Source organism: Lutra lutra, chromosome 15 (assembly GCF_902655055.1).
Source record: "Lutra lutra chromosome 15, mLutLut1.2, whole genome shotgun sequence".
Lineage (NCBI taxonomy): Eukaryota > Metazoa > Chordata > Mammalia > Carnivora > Mustelidae > Lutra > Lutra lutra.
The window spans coordinates 23,945,846-23,969,370 of record NC_062292.1 but is presented as its reverse complement, the minus strand read 5'-3'; the positions used below and the strand labels follow the sequence as shown (position 1 = coordinate 23,969,370).

Here is a 23,525-nt window from a genome sequence, read left to right as displayed (position 1 = left end):
GAGGCAGCGTCATACAGGCTGCCCCCCGGACCAGCCCACAGAACCCTGCCCTTTGCCATCCTCCACAGACACCAGGCGAACCCTAGTCCCCAAAAGGCCAACCCAGAGAGGCCACTGTGCCACTCAGGTGTATGGTTTCAGTGATGGAATTTGGAGCTGTCAGAGGTAGGGGGAGGCTTTTAGGGTCTAGGGTAGCAGCCGTGGGGAATGTCTAAAAAGGGATGCCAAAATAGGCAGGGGTATAATTGCCGTCCTCTATCTGGACTCCCTCCAAAGAGAGTAAAGGGACACCGGCCAAGTAAGGAGGTCCCAGGAGCCATGTTTAGCAGGAGCAGGAAAGCCTCTGACTCTTGGTGGCTCTTTATCTCACAGAGCAGGCTGTTCTGTAACAGGTTCCCCTGGGTCCTGGAAGGCCCTGACAGACACGTCCCCACATGGGGGAACGCATAGGTTAAAAAAAGCCTGCAATCCTAATAACTGTGCTCTGACTTCTTACTATTAGCTGTGTCGAATTATCTGGAGATTTACAACAATCTGTTCAGAATATTACATATATGTGTATACATACACACACATAAAGGATTTTATTTATTTACAAGAGACACAAAGTGGGCATGAGTCAGGGGAGGGGCAGAGAGAGAGAGGGACAGGCAGACTCCCCACTGAGTGGGGAGCTGGACACAGGGCTTGATCCCAGGACCCTGAGATCATGACCTGAGCCGAAGGCAGATGCTTAACTGACTGAGCTGCCCAGGTGACCCCAGAATATATTTTTTCCCTGAAATAGAGGTACTAGAAGTTCATGATAGAAACTAGATGTCATTTTTTCACCGAAACAATATAATAGGATTATGATTCTCACCAAGGTCTGACACGATATTTATAGAAATGATCAGAAATTGCATAGTAACCAACGTGTCGATGAGAAAAGAGATCTCCCCGGCACAGAGGAGAGCTTTCTGAGGTGTCTATAAATCAGTCAAGTAGGACAGTGCAGTAACCAATCATGGTAAAGCTCTAAAAAATGTACGAGAGAGCTTCCCTGGGGCTAGGATGCCAAGAGCGCAGACACCCAATGCGTCACGGGGTGTTGTAGGGAGAACTATCCAGGTCATCTGTGTTAAGCCATGTCCGTGCAAGGTTGACTGGAGACCACAGCTGTCAGGCCCCCCGGGCACCTTTATGAAATATTGTGTCCTCATCCAAGAGCTGTGGAACACTGGGTCACCTCTGGAATCACAAGAGGCCAAACTCAGAGGCCCCAAAGCTATTTTTAAATTCCCCTCCCCCCATCAGCCTCCCATACAACATTGTCTTCATGAAACTGCAAAACCAAGACCTTTGTGAAGAGAAGAAAGTTGAAATGACATCGGTTTAGAGAAAAGAGACATGCGGCTTCTGTTTTCTCTCTGTTGTGAACCCCCCTTTTCCACCAAACTCCATTGGGACGTCGGTGGGCTTCGTGCCCCCTGCCCTTGTCCTGTTTTTTGCCAGGAACGGGGGCTGGGAAAGGCAGAGCCTGCATTCTTCTGGTCAGAGGAGTCTGTGGCTTGCATGTAACCACGTTCTGTCAGAGCAGTGTCCGGTGTCCCAGGGCTGTTTGGTGGTGTCTCATGCCGTGGCAAAATCTCACAGAAGAAAGTAACACGAGATGGTGGATTCCTCGGCCCTTCCAGAACACACTGACGACGCTGCTGATGGATTTGGATGCATGACTGGTACAGGCTGTGAGGAGGCACAAGACAGGAGCCACGGGTTGGTTGTCATCGCCTGCTCAAATGATGAGAAATGTATGTGTGTAATTTATAAAGCAGTTTTCCAGGGAGACCCTGATTTCTTTTAGACCCAATTTCCCAATACACAGGCCAGTGGGCTCATGGGTTATGCTTGGCCTGAAGGAGGCTCAGTTGGCAACTGTTCAGCCAGGCAGAGGGAACTTCGCTACAGGCCCAGGAGGATGTCAAGGCCACACCGAGAGGAGACGGTGCCCATCTCCATGGGGCTGGTGAGTGTTGAGATGGAGTTTGTCGTTTTCCCTGTGGGTCCCTGCTCAAGGCTGCAGGGTCTTTGGGAACCTGTACAGAGAAGACCGTCCTGCTCTGTGGCCGGCAGATCTGGGAGGACGGAGTCCAGTGCTCAGGAGACCTGGAAGTTTCTCTACCCCCCCCACCCCCATTGACTAGCAGGAAAAGGCACCTGGGCAGCTCTCCACTCCCCTCCCCAACTGAACAGAGTGATAGACACTTTGGTTGTGAAGGATTAAGAGCAGCGGCTGTCAGCAGGTGGGGGGCTGTGAAGCCCCTGGGAAATGCCACGGCCCCTGGGGAGGTGGGCGCGCTCACGGCCTCTGGGAGGGACAGGGGAGTGGGAGGGCACGGGCACATGCTTCCCATGCCACCTGTGGCCCTTCCTGCCCGTTGGCCTTTTGGACTGCAGCTCATCCTTGAAATAAGAGGGGAGGAGGTAGAATGCCCAAGAAAACCAAGAAAAGAGAAATCAGGCTCTCGAGCCAGATTCTGAATGATTTTAGGTCCCAGGAGAGGCCAGGATCCTTTGACTCTTCAGGCACAAAGTACAGCCCCCCTCAGAGGGCCTCAGTCTCCTTCCCCCTGCCCCCCAGATGCTTCTCATCGTCAGCACGGTGCACGCTTTGTTTCTTGCTTCAGGCCCCTGCGGGATGATAGAGGAACCCAGAGACGAAACTGGGGTGGTGCAGGGGAGAGAGGGGCAAGACCAGCCCCGTGCAGGTGGACCAGGGTATCCGAAGCCATCCTGCTAAGATCGGCGCCCCTCTCTCCCCGCAGGTTAGCGCAGTTCGTGGACCTTGAACCAGAGGGCCTTGGCCGCATCTGAACCCAAGACAGCTCTGGAGCCAAGGAAGGGTCTGTCCACATGGGGACGTCGCGGCAGAACTCTGTGCAGACTCAGGGGAGAACCAGCTGTCTGGGATGACACCTCCTGGTGGGTAAATCCTGCTGGGGGAGGAGACAGCAGCTTTCGCTCCTGGGGAGCTGTGCCTGCAGCTGAGGCCACATGAGGCCAGGTCCTCAGCAGGGGGGACTCTGCAGGAGATCCCCTCTCCCCCTTGCAGGAGGGCAACCTCGTGGCTTTGGAACCTGCGCTGTCCTTCATTGCCGTGGCAGGGGCCCCCGCAGCTCAGAGCTGTGGTGACACTGCCCACCAGCACGGGGAGCTGGGCATTGTGACCTCAGCTGTTCCGCACACAAACAGGTGGTCATCCTGCCCTTGCCTTGACCTGTAATCTGCATAGGACAGTGGCCTGGTCACAGGGGCCCATTGTGGGGAGGTTGGGAAGTTAAAGAACACTCTGGCCTCCTCCATCATGTCGGCCAAGAAGGCAGAACTGAAGAAAACAAGCCTGGTAAGGGAGGAACACTGCTGGACGTGGGGGCCTCTCCGAGTTCCCGTGGGACGGAGCTGTGGGATGGAGGGGGGTCCACAGAGCTCTCTGATAAATCCCCCACTTTTCTTTCTCTGCTCTGAGCTCCAAGTGGCCTCTCAGCCAGGAAGGGGGTGGGATTAATCCCTGCCTGGGGGCAGGAAGGAAAGACACCTTTGCTGACTCCTTCTGGGACAAAGACCAAAATAATGGTCCTGTCACCCCCAATCCCCCTCCCCCAGCCCAGGCTTTGCCAGGCCCCAGCGAAGGGCACGTCCTTGGCACACAAGCACCATGTTAGATGATGGGATTTGCGCCCCCAATTTGCAGGCGAGGAAATGGGGGCTCAGAGGGACTAGATGACCTCCCGGGTGGCACAACCAGTCAGGAAGCAGCTGAGGTTAGACCAGGCGTCCGTCTCTCCCCAAAGCCCACACTCCCGAAATGATACCCACTCGGTTTCCATAAAGTTAGCTCCAAGTGCTTTCCCTGCTCAGGCTTCTGCAGGGAGAGGGCGGCCCGCTGCCTGGGCAGGTTCGAGCTCAGAAAAGGAAGATAAGGTGACCAGGTCCGGGCTGTCTTGAATCGGGCCCTTGGGTGCGGGGGCAGTCTGTGGGCCTGAGCTCAGGTGCAGGAGGACAGGCAGGCCTGGGCGGGGCCCCTCGAGAGGGCTGGTGTGATCCCCCCCAGTCCTGATGCCTGACAGGCGGACGGCCCACCTCCTCCCTCCACAGAGCAAGAACTACAAGGCAGTGTGCCTGGAATTGAAGCCAGAGCCGACCAAAGTAAGAAGCTTTTTTGAGGCCGTGCCGACAGCCAGGCCTGAGACCCGTGGGGAGGTGACTTGGAGTCAGGGGTCATTCGCTGTTCCTGGTGGCCAAGACCTGTCCCAGGTGCTGGGGAATACACGAGAGAGAGACAAGCTCTCTGCTCTCACAGAACTTAGCACTAGTGACCAATCTGATGCGGAATAAATAAGGAAAACTCAGTAGTGTCACCTGCTAGACAGAATTAAAATAGGGAGGTCAGGCCCTGAGCGCAGCAGGAAGGCTGAGGAAGGGTGCTGTGGGCGGAGGCAGGAGCTCGTGCAAAGTGTCTGAGGCAGGAATGGGCTTCGATGTTCATGGGGCCAGGAGGGCAGAGCATGATGAGCTTGGAGTGAGTGGAGAAGGTGGTGGGAACTCCTGTGTAGGAGGGGCTGCCAGCTCTCACCTCCGCCTGCTCAGGCCGGAAAGGAGGAACCAAGACTCAGGAGATCTCTCCTCCCTCATCCACCCCACACCTGCAATTTCCAACATTCTGTGTTTCTGCTTTCCACCAACAGACATACGACTACAAAGGAGTAAAACAAGAAGGGCCGTTTACCAAAGCAGGAGGAACTCATGAGCTAAGGGTAGGTATGCCGGCCCAGGGGTGGGGTTGGCGGGGTGCTGTGGAGACCTGGGCCCCCCAACTCTGGCCAGGGTGGGTCCACTGCTGGTGTCTGTGGCTCTGCCCCAGCACCTATGACTTCACTTCCTCTGTTGCTTTTTGTTTTGTTTTAACTCTGTATTTTGAAGTAATTTCAGACTTATGGAAATTTTTTGAAAAATTGTGCCATGAATTCTAGTCTACCCTTTGCTCAGATTTCCCAAACGTTGACATTTGATCATGGTCCTCTCTCTCTCTCTCTCTCTCTCTCTCTCTCTATATATATATATATATATATATATATTCACACACATAAACGTATAATATAGGCTTCCTGAATCATCTGAGAGCATGTTTCTCTCAAATTCCAGTGTATACTGTTGAAAAACTAAAACAAGAACAATCTCTTACATAACCACAGTACAATGATCAAAATATCAAAGGACATGAACATTGATTCAGTGCTTAGTCTATTTTTACCAATTGTTCCACTAAGGTCTTTCCTAACAGAAGAAAAAAACAACTGTTTTGATGTGTTCCTTTAGCTTCCTTCCATCTGGAACAGCCCTTGAACCTTTGTTTTTTGGGGACATTGTCATTTATGAGGATTATAGGTCATTTGTTTTGCAGACTGACCCTTCACTTGGGTGGCCTGATGCTCCCCAGTGGTTAGATGGTGGCTGCACATTTTGGGGGGTCATGGAAGTGAAGGTGTACCCTTCAGGGCATCTTATTTGGAAGCACATGGTGTCTCCATGTCCCACTCTCCCATGTTCTTAACAGCATCCTTTCCTTCCCCGTAGCAGGAGGCGTCTCTCTGTCCCTCCTCATGAGCATCGCCCCAGGATCTTCCTTCCACCCAGGACATGGCCTTAACTCCTTCCTCTCTTCCCTGTTTTATTTCCTCAGAATGAACTCAGGGAGGTGAGGGAAGAGCTCAAGGAAAAAATGGATGAGATCAAACAGGTAACAGGATGAGACTTTTCAGGACACGGAGGGAAAGGGTAGGACCCTGGAAAATGCGTGCCGACCTCTGAATAGCGAGAGGGATCCAGAATGCCGTGGAAAAAGCCCTAGCCTACCTCAGCCTGATCTCTTCCCGTGTTTTGGTGCTGGGCAGCTCAGGAGATCTAGTTCTTTTTGTTTGATGCTTAAACCCAGGCTATGAATGCCAAGGACTCTCTAAGGTGTCACATTGACGGTTGAGGAGCTAGAACCTTCGTGAGAGTGAGAGGGACTGATTGGAATGTGGGGGCCGTCAGGGACCAGTCCCATTCTCCTCCCCTCCTCCCTTGAGCATGCTCCGAAAAGGAACAAAACTCTCCTGTTGCTTCTTGGATGGAACCACCTATGGCACGCTGTGATGAGAGGTGGTGGTCAAGCAAGGAGGAATCCTGGAAACTGTGGGCTGAGCTCCCCGGGGAAGCCTTGCAGTAGCTAGATCCCAGCCGCGTCCAGGCTGGTGGAGGCGGGTGGGGGAGGGGGGCGGCTTCATGCTACATGCACCCTCGTCCCTTCCTAGACTCCTTGGGAAGAAAAGGGCTTTGACAGGCCACGACACGTCCGTTCCCTGAACTTTATCCAGCTCATTCCAGAGCGAGGAGCAGCTGCTGCCCTGCTTTTTTTAAAACGCCCCAGAGATGACTCCGCATTGAGTAATATGTGCTTTGCCTTTCTTCTTCGTTAGATAAAGGGCGTAATGGACAAGGATTTTGATAAACTCCAGGAATTCGTGGAGATTATGAAGGTGAGCATTTACTGAGCTGGTTCCATACTAGAAATGATGGAAGGAGAGGCCTGACCCTGCCGTGCAGCCACTTGACAGTCTGGTAGGAAGACCCAAACTCTGTGGAAAGAAAGAAAGCAAGCACCAAGCTGCCTGAGAGCGTGAGTTAACTAGGAGTCTGGAGAAATAAGGAAAAAATGTGGGCCAGGGTAACCAGACAAAGCCTTACAAAGGAAGTGAATCTTAAGTTGAGCTGTGAAGGCTTAGAAGCTTAATGCAAATCTAAGCAAAAGCCCAACAAGCTTAGTTTTGAACTCAGACATTCCTAGGAGGACCATTAGACTCTAGGATAGTGGTTCTCAAACCTGGATGTGTGCTGGAATTTCCTGGAGCATAAATAAAGAAAATAGAGCCCAGGTCCAATTTGGAGGGGGCTTAGACCCTTGGATTTTTTTTTTTTTCCTACATTCTCCAGATGAAGATTTGAGAACCACTGATGTAGAAGCATAAATAGGCAAAGGCAGATATCTTTAAGGTTTGAAGAGTTATCAGGGGATACTACCCCTGCCAGAGATCTAAAATTCATACAAAGCCACAATAATCTTGTCTAGATAACCAGCCAAATGAACAAAACCAGTGTAGATAACTCTATTAACAACCTCTCCACCCAGCATGCCTGGGACGACTTAAAAAATCAGTATACCCAGGCCCTGGCCCAGATGAACTGAATAAAAATCTCCAGGGGGAACCACCATTGCTTAAAAATCTCAAAGTGATTCTGGTGCTTTTCTCTGCATAACAACCAGATCCTAAACACTTCAGCAGTGGTTATTAACCTTGACTCCATATTGCAGCCTCCTGTACTGTAGCTTTGACCTTCTACCCAGGCTGCACTCCATACCGATGAAATCAGAACCTCTTGAGATGAGATCAGTAGTGTTTAAAGTAGTGTTTAAAGATCAGTAGTGTTTAAAAATCATGAGGTGATTCCATTGTAAGCTCAAGGTTGGGAACCACAGCTCAATAAAATTTAAAACATAATAAAGATGATTTTTTTTTACATGTTAGAAGAAAAGGATTATGTATTCCTATTAAGGATTATGTGTTCATATTAAGGATTATGTATTTGTATTAACATTGCTTGATTATATGAAGGAAGAAAAAGATTATGCATTCATATTAAGAACACTGCTTGATTATATGAAGAAAAACTTAATTCAGTTAACATTGTAAAAACTGAAATAGTCCATAAAGTGAATTTAAATAATAAAAACCAATAAGAGTAAATTATGTATAAATATTTAACCAGATGGTCTAGATACAACAGAAGAAGTCACAAAGGAAATATTGATATATTTAACAATATAAAAAATTTAAAAAACATAACAGGAAAGTTCCATGTATGGAATTAGAAGGCAAACAACCATTTGGGGGAAATAATTTTCCACAAATATGATAAACACCGATAAAAGTTTTTTGTCTGTAACATATCCAGCTCACATAAATCAATAAGAACCAAATAGGAAAATGGGCATAGGATATGAACAAACAATCCACAAAAGAAAATACAACTCAAAAGCAATAAATGTATTTAAAAGGTTTACCTCATGCATAATCAATTAAATGCCAAATGAAAATAATTCTTAGGCCATTGTCACATTCAAAATAGTGAACTTTCTTTTTTTAAGATTCTAAGTATTTATTTATTTATTTTAGAGAAAAAGTGTGGGTGTGCAACAGCGGGGAGAGGGCACAGAGAGAGAGGGAGAGAGACATTCCCAGGCAGATGAAGCCTGATGCAGGATTCCAGCCCACGACCCTGAGATCATGACTGAACCTGAAATCCAGAGTCAGACACTGAACCGACTGAGCCACCCAGACGACCGAATAAGTGAACTTTGAATTAATGACAATTACAGAACAAGGCAGAAATGTACTCTTATACTGCGGGTCATAGTGTAGGTCTATAAAACATTGGAAAGAAATTAGACAATAGGTATCAAAAAAATATCAAACCCCTTGACTTATTAATTCCACGTCTCACACTTTAACCTATGAGAATAATCCGAAATACTAGCGTGGGTGTATGTAAAAATGGCATTATTTATAATGGCAGAAATTTGGAAACGACAGTTTTCAACAGTGGAATAGCCAAATAAATTAGGGTGTATCTGTGGAATGAAAACTAGGAACTATTGGAAAGAGTGTTTAGAAAGGATGCTTTTAGGCACACCTGGCTGGCTCAGTGGGCAGCGCACATGACTCCCGACCTCAGAGTAATGTGTTTGAGCCTCATGGTGGGCATCGAGCCTACTTAAAAAAAAAAATAAGAACGATGTCGTGGTTGAGTTAGATGTTCCCATTAAGGAGAAACTGAGGAAAAGGCATGTGGGAACTCTTTTGTACTGTCTTTGCAACTCTCCGTAGATCCCAAATTATTTCAAAATAGAAAGTGCATTTAAAAAAAAAAAAGAATGCTTATAATGAGAAGTAATAAAGCAAGATACAAATAATCTATACAGGCTGATCTCAGTGAAGTGAAAAAAAAATAACTAAGTAAATATTTGGAAAAAAGACTAGAAAGAAATATACCCAAAGGGTTAATAGCAATTATTGTTAGATGATGAGATTAATTTGTTCTTTTATATTCCCCTATATTGCCCAAATTTTCTACAAAGGGTGTGTATTATTTCTATATGAAAATGCACACACGGTGTTTTGTTAGTGGGCAGGACTGGGGATTGAAAGGCACAAAGGAGGTTATTTTGGGCTCAGGAACAGCTTGGGCACAGCACAGAAGCAGGATGAATGTGAAGTATATCACGGTCCATGGGGAGATCAGTCCTACACGTGGGATCATCTGGGGAGACTGTGAGAAATAGAATGGGCTCAAAGGCAGTAGACAATGAAGGCTTCTGAAAGACCGGCAGACAGGTTGGGACTTGGTTGTGTAAGCAGTAAGAGGCCTCAGGAGATTCTTAATCAAAGAACATGCTAGAAGCAGCACTTCAGAAAGGCTGAGCGGGCAGCTGTTTGCAAGGTATCCTGGAGGGGTGTGGGTCAGGGGAACGGGAGACTGGGGGTGGGGGCTGTCTGGAGCAATCGATCACGCAGGAAGCCACATCCCTGCTTCCTGAGGAGGGACGCTGGACCAGGTGTGGGAACAGAAGGAAAACAGTAAATCTGCAAGATGCATCGAAGGAAAAATAATACTCTTGGTGACTGATGCAACATAGAGAATGAAGGGGAAGCAAGTGTCCATGACCCCAGAGGCAACCGGGACAGGTCAAAGGAAGTGGTGACCATGACAAGGACGGCTGGCAAGCAGTTGATTTAGAAGAGGAAACCAGGAGATCACTTTGGGACATAAGTTTGAAGTAATAGTGAGACTTCTAAGAAGGGGGACATTTTGACTCTGATATTTTGAACCCAGGGGCATTCCCACTAAAAGGATATTTTTGCTGTGTTTTTGAGTACAGATATTTTAGTCAAAATGTATAGCACTTAAAAATGCTTTACAAGAAGGTAGTTTTGAAATCTTCTCCACCCAGAGTGTGTTGTTCCTTGACCAGTTTTCCACTGCAGATCAGTAAACTCTTGCCAAATGTTTCATTTTTTTTAATTAAAATTATTTTTGGAAGCAAATTATATTTCATTTATATTTTATCATGTTCAAGCCAACCCTGTGTTTCTCCAGAACAGAGACGATCCGTGATACCCTCTGCCATTCTAGACCTTCTTTTGTGGCCAATTTTTCCAGATCAAACTTTACAGGTCTGAACTCGTCAAGAGGATTTTACTTTCTTTCAGTTCTTAGTAAATAATAGATGTGATGTGCCATTTTGAGCTACTGTTTCTTTTATGTTGACCATTTCTGCCAGAAATCGGGTTAAAGAAGGAGCGAACATACACACACAGGATCTGGGCGCAGGGGTCAGAAAATCAGAGTCAAAAGTGTCTTTGAGGGCTGGGTCACAGGATTTATTTTCTCGGCTCCATCATTTTATAGGCATGGAGCCAAAGCAGATAAGAGTCTTATCCAAGTGTGGGATCAGGGAAAAAGACTTCGTGGCTTCTGAGTCCTCTGGAGACTTTGGAGGAGCCCCTGACGACACTGCTTGTGCTTTGGCCTCGGCATGGAGTGGGTGAGGGCGGGGAAGAAGGGGCATGTGTCCCCCAAGGCCAGTGAGGATTCTTTTTTTTTTTTTTTTAAGATTTTATTTATTTATTTGACATAGAGAGAGAGATTACAAGTAGGCAGAGAGGCAGGCAGAGAGAGAGGAAGGGAAGCAGACTCCCTGCTGAGCAGAGAGCCTGAATCCGGGCTCCATCCCAGGACCCTGAGATCATGACCTGAGCCAAAGGCAGAGGCTTAACCCACTGAGCCACCCAGGCGCCCCCCGTGAGGATTCTTGAAGGAGGAGGATGCTGAGGTCATCTCTGAGCGGCCGGCAGAGGCGAGAGAAAAGGCTTTCCCACGCCCTTCAGCGTGACCGTTCTAGTTTTGGATTTTCTCTTGAAGGAAATGCAGAAGGATATGGATGAGAAGATGGATGTTTTAATAAATATACAGAAGAACAGCAAGCTGTAAGTGTAACGCACACCCATCTCTCCTCATCCCTAACGAATCTCCTTCCTTCACTTTGCTAAGTGTCCTTGGGTCCGGAGGACTCTCAGACTCTTCACGGTCCTTTCTTGGTTTTCGGAACCGCAGTGGCTTGGGGTCAAGGTCTTCCCTGGCTGCCCACACTATGGTTATCTCGTTGTCATGTTGGAAATGGTCTCCCCAACTCTGCCCCTCCCTGACTCCCCAGTCCCCTTAGAAGAGGGCCAAAGGAACAGCAAGAACTCAGGCTGATAGGAAAAACAGACCCGGACCCACAGCTCTGCCTCAAGAAGATGGATGGGGCTGACGGAACACCGCTTTCTCTCCACAAGAAGATGATGGCACTACAGAAACCAAAAAAGGACCCTCTGGATTCCCTTCATCAATGCGGGCCATGCTGCGTAAGTGAAACCGTACCTCCCCCTTACTCTGGTGCTACCCCCCAGGCTCCTGCTGCTCCCTGACCACCCCCTCCCCCCGCCACCCCCCTATCGGGTCCTCTCACTCCCTTACCTCTTGCTGTGAAGGGATGGGGTCTACCCCTCTGTTGGCCCCAGATGCCTCCTTAGCCTGGAACCCTCTCTGGGGTCCTGCCCTCTAGGCTCAGGGGGATTCCAAAGCCATGACCAAGTAAGACCCAACCCTGGCTGGACCTGCTCCTGAGTACCACTCTATTGTTCTGTCCTTTCCTATAGCAAGATCCGATGGGGTGCCCAGCAGGCTGGCCATCTTGGACCAGGGAAAAATGATCTTTCTTGTGCCGTTTCTGTCCTCTACAGGAAAAATGTTTGTTGTGTGCCCTAAAGAACAACTACAATCAGGGGTAGGTAGACCCCCGTAAGAAGTCCTTGTCTCAGCCCGGTGCCCTGTCATCCCAAAGGCAGTGGGCTCGGGCTGCGTTGGCATCACATCCCACCCAGGTCATGCAGACTCTGCCCCCCTCCCCCACCTCATCCACTCAGTCGTAGAGGACATGGCACCAGGCAGGAGGGCTTGGGGTCCCCAGCCGGGAGGCTGCTGCCCAGAGGTTCCCGTGGAGGGGGCGGGGGGTGCCTCACTGGCCGCTGAGCTGAACTTGCCTCCCGTTCCTGCCCCTCTCCCCCCATCTAGCAGCAGAAAACTTCCGTATCAAGCCTGGCCACCCTGTTCATCCTTGGCTTCTGGAGCTGCTTTCTGATTTATCTGTACTTCCAACCCTATGTGGTGGAGGACATGCTCCCAACCTAGGAGCGCGGCGGATCCCACCAGCAGCTCTGGCTCTTCCTACCCCGACTCTTCAAACTGCACAGCAAGGGCTTGTGGCCCTCGGACCTACCACCCTGCCCCAGGCCTGCCCCCACCTGGAGATTAAAATCTTCGTTTAAAGCCAAAGCAGGTATCACTGTTTTGAATGTCAGCCCCGAACTTCACTGTGCAAGACTGTCACTTGTTTTCGTTGTTGTCCTAGATCCCCACAGTTCAGACGCCAAGTCCTCTTCCTGCTTCCTGCCAGATCAGTGGGAAAGCCTGTCTTGGCCATTCTCAGGGTCATCTCCCTTCCTCTCTGACCAGCACCCCCCACCATTCTGCCTGGTTCTGCAAAGGCCTCCCGGCTCAAAAGGGCAGGGAGGCCCCAAGGATGACAGCTGCCATTCTGTGTGGCTGCAGGAGAGATCCCATTAGCCTTTGCACCTGCTCCCTTCATGTTCTTAGCTCCTGCACTGTGTGAAGGCTGGCGAGTGAGTGAGGGACCCTCGGACTCAGGGTCTAGCCTGCACTGCTTCCCCTGAGGTTTTGCCTCGGGGCAGAACTCAGGGCCCCATTGCTGTAGGAACTTGGTTCCCTTCATGGGTTCTGGGGATCCACCCTCACTACCCTCCTGATGGTTTCCTATCCCCTGACTGAAAAGAGACATATCCCTTCAAAGGTCTTAGGCCTGTACGAGAGTGGGCACAAGCCAGTGACCTCCAACGGCTCCTCTCTGCGTCCTGCCCCAAATCCCTTAACCTGGCCATCAGCTTGAAATGAGAGCAAAGGAAGATACAGAGAAGATAGGATCTCTGTAAACTCGCCTGCCATGCATGTGACTGTGGGGCGATAGTCTAATGGAGGAGGAATTGATAGGGTTCCATATTTTATTTCACACCAGCTTTCTTGTTTCTGTCTTTGCTAAGTTTGCTGCTGGGACTCGTAGCCAGCCTAGCAAATAACCGACCACGTGCCCAACGGGCCACCTAATGCTGTGTACAGGCCTCTGATTCACATTCTGATACACTTGTAACAAACAAACCCCAGAACAAACCTAGGCCTTGCCCTCAAGGACCTTATAGATTTAAAGGGGACATAAACATGTTTATTAAAAATATGGGCCATTTACAAATAAGGACAATAATCACAGCACGCGATGAAAGCTAAATGATTTAGAAATGGGAGAAAGAAGGGTGGGTATAGACTGCTCTCGTCCTGTTGCCACGCTAACAGATTACCACACACTGAACGGCTTACGACAACGCAAGCTGGGTCCAAAATGGATCTCGTGAGGCTAAAGTCGAGGCATTGGCAGGCCTGCATCCCTTCTGGAGGCTCTAGGGGAGAATCTGTTTGTCTTTTTTGACTTCTAGAGGCTGTGCCTGCATCCCTTGGCTCATGGCCCCTTCCGTGGTCAAAGCCAGCAATGGCCGGCCAAGTCTCCCGCATTCTGTGTCGCTGTGACGCTGATCCCTTTCCCCCCTCTTCTTTTCCCCCGTGAGGCCCCTTGTGATTACCTGGCCCCACCTGGATAAGCCAGCCTGCTCCTACTCTAGGGTCAGCTAATGAGCAACCTCGCCTCACCTTGGCTGTGTAATACAGTATATTCACAGGTTCTGGGGATTAGAGCCCACACGTCTTTGGGGGCTGCTATTCTGCCTATCACAGGGGACTCCCCAGACCCTGTCCCCAGACTTCTAAATCTTCAAACACTTGGGGACACTCACTGTGTAGTTCTACACTATTGTTATAGACCCACAAATCCTCCAATACTCTTTCAAGACAGTCTCCCCCCCTCACAAAGGCGAGACACAGTGACCTGCTTCGAATGAGTAGAATATGGCAGAAGTGATGGTGTGTCACCTCCAAGACTAAATCATAAATGACAGGTGGCTCCATCTTGCTCTCAGACATGGGTGACGCTCGCTGCCATGTAGCCATGACACCCAAGTGGCCCTATGAGAAGGGTCACAAGGGGAGGCACTGAAACCACCCACCGAGAGCCATGTGGGGGTCATCCGGCAGCCCCAAGAGAGCCTTCAGTTGACAGCAGCCCCCGTCAACATCTTGACGGCAACCTTACGTGGAGCCCCCGAGCTGGAACCACCCAGCTCGGCTCCGTCCAAGCTCCTGACCTGCCGAAACTGTGAAGTGATGGATGCTTGTTGCTTTCAGTTGCTATGTGTTGAGGTCCTTTGTACGCAGCAAGACATAAGACACGAGCATACCTCCTGTTCATTTTTTAAAACTTCAAAAGTTGAGCTACAAAGTATGGGGTTCTATGTAGAAATGTACAGTTTGGTGAGTTTTTAATGAATGTACATCACTAACCTTATTCTAGAACTTTTCCAGCACCTCTTTCCCACTCATACCTACTCTGCTTCTCAGTTACCACTCTTCTAGTTTTTATCTCAATGTATTATTTTGCCTGTTTTTTTAAAAGATTTTATTTATTTATTTATAGATAGAGATCACAAGCAGGCAGAGAGGCAGGCAGAGAGAGATGCGGGGAAGCAAGCTCCCCACTGAGCAGAGAGCCCGATGAGGGGCTCCATCCCAGGACCCTGGGATCATGACCTGAGCCGAAGGCAGAGGCTTTAACCCACTGAGCCACCCAGATGCCCCTATTTTGCCTGTTTTTGAACTTGATCCAGATGGAACCATATATGTGTTTTTTGGTCTCATTTCTTTTGCTCAAAATTACATCTGTGTAACTCCTGCGTATTGTTGTGTGCACAGCAGTTTATTATTTTGTAATCGCGGTGCAGTTCCCATGTTGTGAATAGGCCATCATTTATCCATTCTCCCATTGGTAGCCCAAATAATTTTTTTTTTTAAAGATTTTATTTATATGACAGGGAGAGAGATCACAAGTAGGCAGAACAGCAGGCAGAGAGAGAGGGGGAAGCAGGCTCCCTGCTGAGCAGAGAGCCCGATGCAGGTTCCATTCCAGGACCCTGAGATCATGACCTGAGCCCAAGGCAGAGGTTTAACCCACTGAGCCACCCAGGTGCCCCCCAAATGATTCTTTTTTTTTTTTTTTAAGATTCTATTTATTTATTTGACAGAGAGAGATCACAAGCAGACGGAGAGGCAGGCAGAGAGAGAGAGAGAGGGAAGCAGGCCCCCTGCCGAGCAGAGAGCCCGATGCGGGACTCGATCCCAGGACCCCGAGATCATGACCCGAGCCGAAGGCAGCAGCTTAACCCACTGAGCCACCCAGGCGCCCCCCAAATGATTCTTTTTAAACAGGCAAAGTAAAAACAATTTTCCCTGTTGTCCTCTGTGCGTTTGCCCGGTCTTTAAACACTTTCCCTGATCCATGGTGCCCTCTAGATCACTTTATATCCCTTTTTTCCCCCAACAAAAAGTATTTAACAGAATGAAGAAAACCTTAAGTCTGGGGCTTCAGCCCTGACCTCGCCAAAGCTCGGATCTATCTGTCTGTCCAGGCACCAGCCATTGTGTCAAACTTAGTACAGACAAAATCAGACTCCCCACCTCTGCACCCGATCCCTTCTCTGCCTGACTTCCCGACAGGGGTCCGTGTCCTCGCTCAGTGTCCTGGCAGCCAGGCACAGGAGGATCTCTAGACAAGGGCTGGACCTTGCTCCCCGCCAGGCTTTCCTTCACACCCCGTCTGCCTATCTACCCGGTGCCCTGCCTCAATGTCCCAGGGGGAAATCTCACATGCTGTAGAGCTCAGAGCCCCTGCCCTGAGAAGTCAGGCCCCTGGCCTCTTCTCCCAAAGCCCCTTTGGTTATTTTAGGATTTCTGAGAATGTGGGCAAACTACTGATTACAGCCAGGCAAGGGATACTCCTTCCTCTCTACCCTGCTCTCTGTGGCTTCCTCCATGATACGTCTTTGATGGCTTTCAGGACCTTTCCTGGCAGAGCTGAGGAGGAGAGAAGAGGGAGGGTTGCTCAGAGAGCACACAGCACTGGCTTTGTTAACCCCTATTTCTGCCCCTTGATGGATGTGTGGGTGTGTGGCTAGCATTCCCGATTTCTGACATGGGTACCACTTACTCATTCAAGTTTTACACTTTCCCTCCCTCCCTCCATCCCTCCCACAGCAAATATGCTACCCATTCCCAAGCAATCTTTACGACATTCCCAACGGGTGTCCCCCAGTCCTCCAACTCCTGTGCCTACTCTAATCCAGGCTCGTAGCATCTGGATCCTAAACCACTCAGAGGAGCTTCTGACCCACTTCCCTTGGTTCCAGTAGTTTCCTCCAACCCATAATTCATTCTCACCACTTCCACGTACTTGGTCCTTAACCACCGCTTTCTACTCCAACACTGTGCCTTGCTCAAAAGCCTCCAGTGCCTGTTGCTCATGGGATAATGTCCGAATTCCCCAACGTATTGTTCAAGACCTTGCTTTTCTGATCTGATCTTAGACACCTGAAGTTTTCTCCCCCTCTTCCTACTGGTAAGCCTGCACTGTAGAGTCCCACCTGTGCTCTGCATATCCCCACGCCCTTGTGCTTCCCTCCTCCTCCCATCTCCACGAAGCCTCAGTCATGCCTACTGGACTGCCCTCGGCCCCCACACAGCTCCACAAGGACTGAGCTGCTCAGCTATGCAGAGACATTTCCCACCTCCTTACTAGTTCCAGCCTGTGGACGTCTTTCCTCCCCATGCCCCTGGTCAGTTTCTAGAGCCAGCACTTCCGTTGTCTTCCTCATCCTCAGCATGGAGGGCAGAGCTCTGCACTTGGCAGGCTCTTAGGAAGTGTTTGTTGCCTGAACTGCTGTGTAGGCTGAGCTGGCTGTCTTGACCCCCCACCCCCAGGACCTGTGGCCATGGCACCATGCCCCAACAGTGCCAACAGCGGTCTCTTCCCATGCAGATCCCCCCAAGATTGAGCGGGCTCTTTGGAAGTGCTGAGAAGACTCTCCGGACTGTCCAGACTTCCATCCCAGATCCTGTTTGGCAATCTCCTTAGGTGACTGTGCCCTGTGTTCAGATGGGCTCATGGGATGAGTGAGGAAGTTTCCCTCTTGAGACTTGATTTTGTGGCCAAATTCCCCTTAATGGGCTTTCAAACCTTTGCAGACCTAACACAAGGTCATCAGGGAAACCGAGCTGCCAGGACCAGCTGAATCTTTGTGCAAATGATCTGTGGTGCTGATCAAGCCCTGAGGGCAGGAAGCAGTGGTCTCTGCGGTCCCTGTCCCTCGGCTCTTCCCAAGCTCCCTGCACCCCGGTTCCACATCATCTGATGCAGAGGCGGCAGAAGGACAACAGGGTGTGCAGAGGGGAGACGTTTTCCTGGCTACTCAGCAGCTGTCACGTCTGCCCTTGGGAACGGACCTCAGGAAGCCAAAGCCCATCATCCCTGCTGACCGTGCACGTGGGGCAGCTTTGCTGGTGAGCTCATGCTCTCTCCGTAGGTCTCGGTGTTACCTCATCTGGACTGTAATTACACCTGCTGTCTTCTCCCAGAGATGCTATCCCTGTCCCGTGCACAGAGCTTCTTGGAGGGCATCTCCCCAACCCGGGCCCCCGCTTCTTCGGGCTACAGGTCCCAGCTGAGCAGACCAAGGTGGCTCTCCAACTCCACCGCCCACACTTCCTTCCCCGGGAACTGGGAATTTGGCAAGACCCCAGAACTGAGGACTTCTAAACCGGGGGCAGCCCAAGAAGCAGAAGAGCAGGTCTGTAGAAAAAGACAACAGTTTGCAGAGAAAGAAGAAGGAAGCAGAGAAGCCGAGAACCGTGGAGAGCCACGCGGGCTCCTGCCTCAGCTCTGTGACAGCCCCGGAGAGTGGTCCAGTCACTGTCACCGCAGGGCGGCTTCCCATTACCACTGAGGTGGGCGGGCAGCTCAGCCTTGGAGCCACCTCTGCAGCTTGCTATGGGGACTCCCAGGCCCAGAGCAGCGCAGGGACGAGCGCTCAGCCACACACACAGCCGCCGCGGGGCAAAGCGGGCACCACACGCCGGGGCCCCACGACAGGGCCAGTGCCCTTCGCTCCCTTTGCTCTGTGGCTCTCCAGGCTGGCCGGCCACACTCCCAAGGGTAACAGGAGGAGGATGGAGCAGTGCCTGAGAACGCCTACTTCATAGGCGCGTGGTGAGGGCAGCATAAGAGGATATGCAGAGGCATTTATTTATTTATTTATTTATTTAAAATTTTAAAAAATGTTTTTTAGAGGTGTTCATTTTTTAAATGAGAACTGCCTGACAGTGATGATGGTGAAGAATTGCTTCTCCTCGGTTCAAAGGCCTTCAGTTCCCAGGACCAGTCTCCTGCCACCTGGGCTGACTCCGGTCACAGCCACTCCGGCAATGAGATGAATATGGATCAAGTTCATGCAACAAATGAACGACCTACAGCTGTTTGGAGAGGAGGCAGGATGTGTGTATTGGGAAAGCAAACAATAGGAAAATACACAAATGGTAAGGGACCGGGCTGGGCTTGTGCAGAGGACAGAACAGGTGGGTCCATTGTAACGCAGCCTCTTGGGTCTGTAACCTCAGTGTCTGGTTCCCACAGAGGGAGGTGGATTGGCTCACCCAGACCACCCACAGATCACGGGTGCCACAGCCCGAGTCTGGCGCTGGCAGTCACCACAGAGATGTGTGGCTGAGTCATTTGGTGGCGATTAGGTGGGCAGGGCTGGGCCCAGGAGAAGGCCTAGCTGTGTCATCCAGTCCTGTCCCCACCATGAGGCATGGCAAAGTGCTGACTCCCAGCCTCCCTTGCCCTGAGTCACCCTCCCGGGCCTCAGGTCACAGCCAGCTCCAAAGGTGGACAAGGATGGCCTCAGGTCACCACCACCATGGATGGGAGCCCAGACCAATCTCTCTCAGACTCAACAGGTCTGATTATGTCCACTTCCATGCCAAATGACTGCTCACCTGCCTTCCTAAGCGGGCTACCCTGACTGGCTCCAGGGGCCCCCCGAGGCTCCCTGCAAACCCCGCGACAGTATTTTTCTTTCTTTCTTCCTTTCTTTCTTCTTAAGATTTTATTTATTTGACAAAGAGAGACACAGCGAGAGAGGGAACACAAGCAGGGGGAGTGGGAGAGAGAGAAGCAGGCATCCCGCTGAGCAGGGAGCCCGATGCGGGGCTCGATCCCAGGATTCTAGGATCATGACCTGAGAGGAAGGCAGATGCTTAATGACTGAGACACCCAGGCACCACCCCCTTGCCCCAGGACGGTATTTCAAAGGTGATTTTTCCTCTCTGTGTGATCAAGGTGGCTGTTTGCTATTTCTCTCTATATTAAAACGAACACAACACAACAAGTTCCATCTTCAGAATTGAGATGGAAGAGTGACTGGAAACCTGACCCTGATTCCAACAGTCGAAAACCCAGAAGGTGGAGAAGCGTCCCCTCTCGGGCGATGGAGCAACGTTTCATGGCAGTTCTGCCCATGTGACACTTGAACATGGATATCAGCTTTCCAAAGTGGTGACCAAGAAGGGTTTTGTTTTGTTTTGTTTTTAATGGGTGATGAGCTTGTGGGGAGATGAGCACCTCCACTGGCAGTCTCTTTAGAGTGACATTTCTGAGGGGCAATCTGGTGACACGTATCGGATGCCTCAAAAGACAGAAAACAATTACGGATGGGTGCCAAGACTTAGCTACAAGGGCACTTGTCATGGAGTCATAAGATATTCTTAAAAATCAGAAACAATGGAAATGGACACCAAATGGTTCAATAAATTACAACGCACCTGTGAAGGGCCATGTGCTACTGATATTAATAACATGTTGTTGAAATATACTGAATGCCATCAAAAGATGTTAAGAATATAATGGTAAGTGAAAAACAGCAAATTAGGAAGCAGTGTTAGTATAATCCCATTTTTTTCTAAAGATTTTATTTATTTATTTGACACAGAGAGAGAGATCATGAGTAGGCAGAGAGGCAGGCAGAGAGAAAGGAGGAAGCAGGCTCCCCGCCGAGCAGAGAGCCCGATGTGGGGCTCGATCCCAGGACGCTAAAACCATGACCTAAGCCGAAGGCAGAGGCTCAACCCACTGAGCCACCCAGGCGCCCCAGTATAATCCCATTTTTTATAAAAACGTGTGTGTGGATGTGCACGCATGCAAAGAGGGGTGCACGAACTGGAAAGACTTAGAATGATATACATAAGAATAACAGCAGTGGTTTTCTCTGCACAGAATTGTGACAACTGTCATTCTTTGTGCTTACCTATAATTTCTAGTGTTTTGACAATGAGCTTGTATTATTTGTATAATAAAAAAAATCTTTTCTTTTTTAAGGAAGAGGAAGGTAGCCCAGGAAGCACTCTTTAGAATGGAGGCAAAGTGAACTGAGACCTCCTAAAATCTCTGCTAATGGAAAACGCCTTTGACCCTTTTACTTCCTAGGAGTGACCAGGAAGTCATGCCTCAGGCCCTTTGCACTTAGAAATGTTCGTTCCCACTTCCTCAGCTAATCACATACCCAGCTTCCTCTCCTCAAAATTACCTTCTCAGTGATACTTTCTCTATTATTCCATGCAAATAATAACATCCCCAGCCTCGGCATTCTTTATGATCCATACTCTGCTGCATTTTTTCTCTCCAGCCCACTTATCACCAACTTCCATAGTCGATATTCTACTTGTTTGTTGTCTGCCTTCTTCTACTAAAATGCAAGCTCCTCGAGAACAGAGATTTTGTTACTGTCACTGCTCTGTCCCAGGGCCTTGGGCAGCACCAGGCATAAAGGATGGGATCAACAAACACTTGCTGAAAGGACATGTAAGTGTAAAGATGTTCACTATATCCAAGGGCTTCAGGCCCTGTGCTAAGAGCATCACCTGCAACCTTTCACTTCATTCTTCTAACAACCCTGTAAAGTCATTCTGTCTATTGTTTCAGTGAAGTCATTTGAACTGCCACTCTCCCTATCTTAAGCCTGATGAAATAGGCATGGAGAGAGGAGGTAGTGAAAATAATCCATCCAAGGTCATGAAATAAGTGGTAGAGTTGAAATTTGAACCCAAGCATTCTGATTTCAGAACCCATTTCCTGGGGCACCCAGGAGGCTGGGTTGATTAAGCATCTGACTTTGCCTCAGGTCATGATCTCAGGGTTCTGGAGCCCCACGTTGGGCTGCCTGCTCAGCTGGGAACCTCCTTCTCCTCTCCTCCTTAACTTGTTCTCTCTCAAATAAATAAAAATCTTAAAACACACACACACACACACCCAAAAAAACCTATTTCCTCTCCACTCTTGCATCTCACGGTGTGGTTTCCCTAGACCAGACCAGCAGCATCAGCACCATCTGGGACCTTGTTGGACTTGGGGAATCTCAGGCTATATTCCAGACCTACCAAATCAGGTTCTGCATTTGAACAGGACTTCCCAAGATGACTCCACACCCACTGGAGGCTGAGAAGCAGTGCTCTGTGCTAGGCTATCAGGTATATGGAAAATAGGAGGCCTTCGTCTGACCAAAGGGCTGCCTCCAGTCTGGGTTAGTCTAGTTTTGGGTTTTGTACCCCTCGGGGTTGTTCTCCTGCCTGCTACTCGCCGACCCAGGAGCAGTTCAGTATCTGCTGGTTGCAATCCTGGAGAGGTGCTGGAAAAGGTCTGCTGCAGAGAACAAAGCACTTGGCTTCTCTCTTCAGCTACCCCTTGTGCCTCCAGGGGAGAGCCAGAGTTTCATGTGGATTAGTGAACACTCAGGGCCAGCCTCTGCCCGGGAGCCAGCCAGGGTTGCTTCTCTTTCTTGGAGGAAACCTTTTAGTTCATTTAGGGAAAAGGAGACCTGTGCCTCTCAAACACATGTGACAGAGCCCCCTGACATCAGAGATGTAGCTGAGCCAAGACTAGAAGCTCACCAGACTTCAATCTTAGGCTTGTTTTGAAACAAAACCAAAACCTACTTTCAATTAAATCATTACTGCCTGGGAGCCCACCCTCACGCTCATTTTCATCACTAGGAGCTACCTTCAGCTTGACATTCACTGAACAGTAGGCCTGACATAAAAGCAGAAATTCTCACTCCTAACCTTGCCCGAGCACATTAAAATCAAGGGTATTCTCTAGAAACCCTCCTGCAAAAGCCGACTATTGAAAACCCACCAGCAGAGGGCGCTAGAGCCCTACCAGTCTCTGCCCACTGACCTCTCCAGTAGGAAAAGCTGCAAGGTCGCTGAAAAGGGAATAGACAAAATGGGCGGGTGGGCATGGTATCCAGACCCTGGGTCTCACTCTGGATTCACCTTTGTAATTTTGTGGGATCCCAAGACGACTGACAGTTCTGATTTGTGCCTACAGGAAAACCAGTGATAACCACATAAAGAATCATTTCCAAAAGTCCTCCCATAATCCAGTGCTTGGAAATCACCAGAAGCGTCCCACACCCATTCCTTTACCCAGTGCGTTGTCGAGTACCTGCAAGGAGCCGGGCGCTGGGTAGCCCGTGCACTTCTCAGAAAGTGGTGCTGTCACAACAGTGAGATTCAAGGCTAGCCCTCAAAAGCCTTTTTAAGTCTTTGGTATGGAAGATAGTATTACACTATTTTCTGTTCTGGGGTAGAGAAAAAGAACGGCAGGAGGACAATGTGGAAGAGAAGGGGAAATGTAGGAAGAGAAGGGGAGATGAGCAGGAATAAGAGGACCCTGGGGAGGAGGAAACAAAGATGGGTTTCAACCCCTGCCTGTTGTACATAAAATACTAAACCTTAAAAGGTTTGTTTCTGGCATACTCCCATTTCCCTTTCTAGGCCCTGAGTTGGGTCTAGACTCTCATCTCCCCAGAGCCCAGAACTCCTTCCCACAGCACATGCCAGCCTGGCCTGCCCACCCGGCTGCCATGCTCTTGAGTTTTCTATCCTTCACTCCCTCTGCTCTCCCTGGCCTGCAGCGGCCCTTCTCAGCTCAGTGTTAGTAGGACAGCAATTAAACTAATGCATCCCAAGTGATATCTTCTGGAGTCCCCAGATCCGTTTTTGTTTTTTTTTAAGATTTTTTTTAAAAGATTTTATTTATTTATTTGACACACAGAGAGAGCTCACAAGTAGGCAGAGAGGCAGGCAGAGAGAGAGGGGGAAGCAGGCTCCCCGCTGAGCAGAGACCCCCCCCCTATGCGGGGCTCGATCCCAGGATCCTGAGATCATGACTTGAGCCGAAGGCAGAGGCTTAACCCTCTGAGCCACCCAGGTGCCCCCAGATC

General features: G+C 49.7%; 1 protein-coding gene across 10 annotated transcripts; it reads left to right on the top strand.

Moving 5' to 3' along the window:
• Positions 1-1,502: 1,502 nt before the first annotated feature.
• Positions 1,503-12,511, top strand: TEX35 (testis expressed 35). 10 transcript variants are annotated; one of them, XR_007122917.1, is made up of 9 exons: positions 3,223-3,382; positions 4,135-4,293; positions 4,725-4,793; positions 5,720-5,776; positions 6,498-6,557; positions 11,059-11,123; positions 11,351-11,543; positions 11,838-11,965; positions 12,253-12,308. XR_007122917.1 is itself a non-coding variant. In XM_047703652.1 (9 exons), the coding sequence occupies exons 1-9, from the start codon at positions 3,344-3,346 to the stop codon at positions 12,317-12,319; spliced, it is 750 nt and encodes a 249-aa protein (XP_047559608.1). In that variant the 5' UTR covers positions 3,223-3,343; the 3' UTR covers positions 12,320-12,410. The 10 variants fall into 10 exon arrangements, 8 of the variants coding, with proteins under 8 accessions (XP_047559614.1, XP_047559608.1, XP_047559607.1 ...); XR_007122918.1 differs by having other exon boundaries at positions 12,256-12,296; XM_047703652.1 differs by having other exon boundaries at positions 11,922-11,965; positions 12,256-12,410.
• Positions 12,512-23,525: the final 11,014 nt, after the last annotated feature.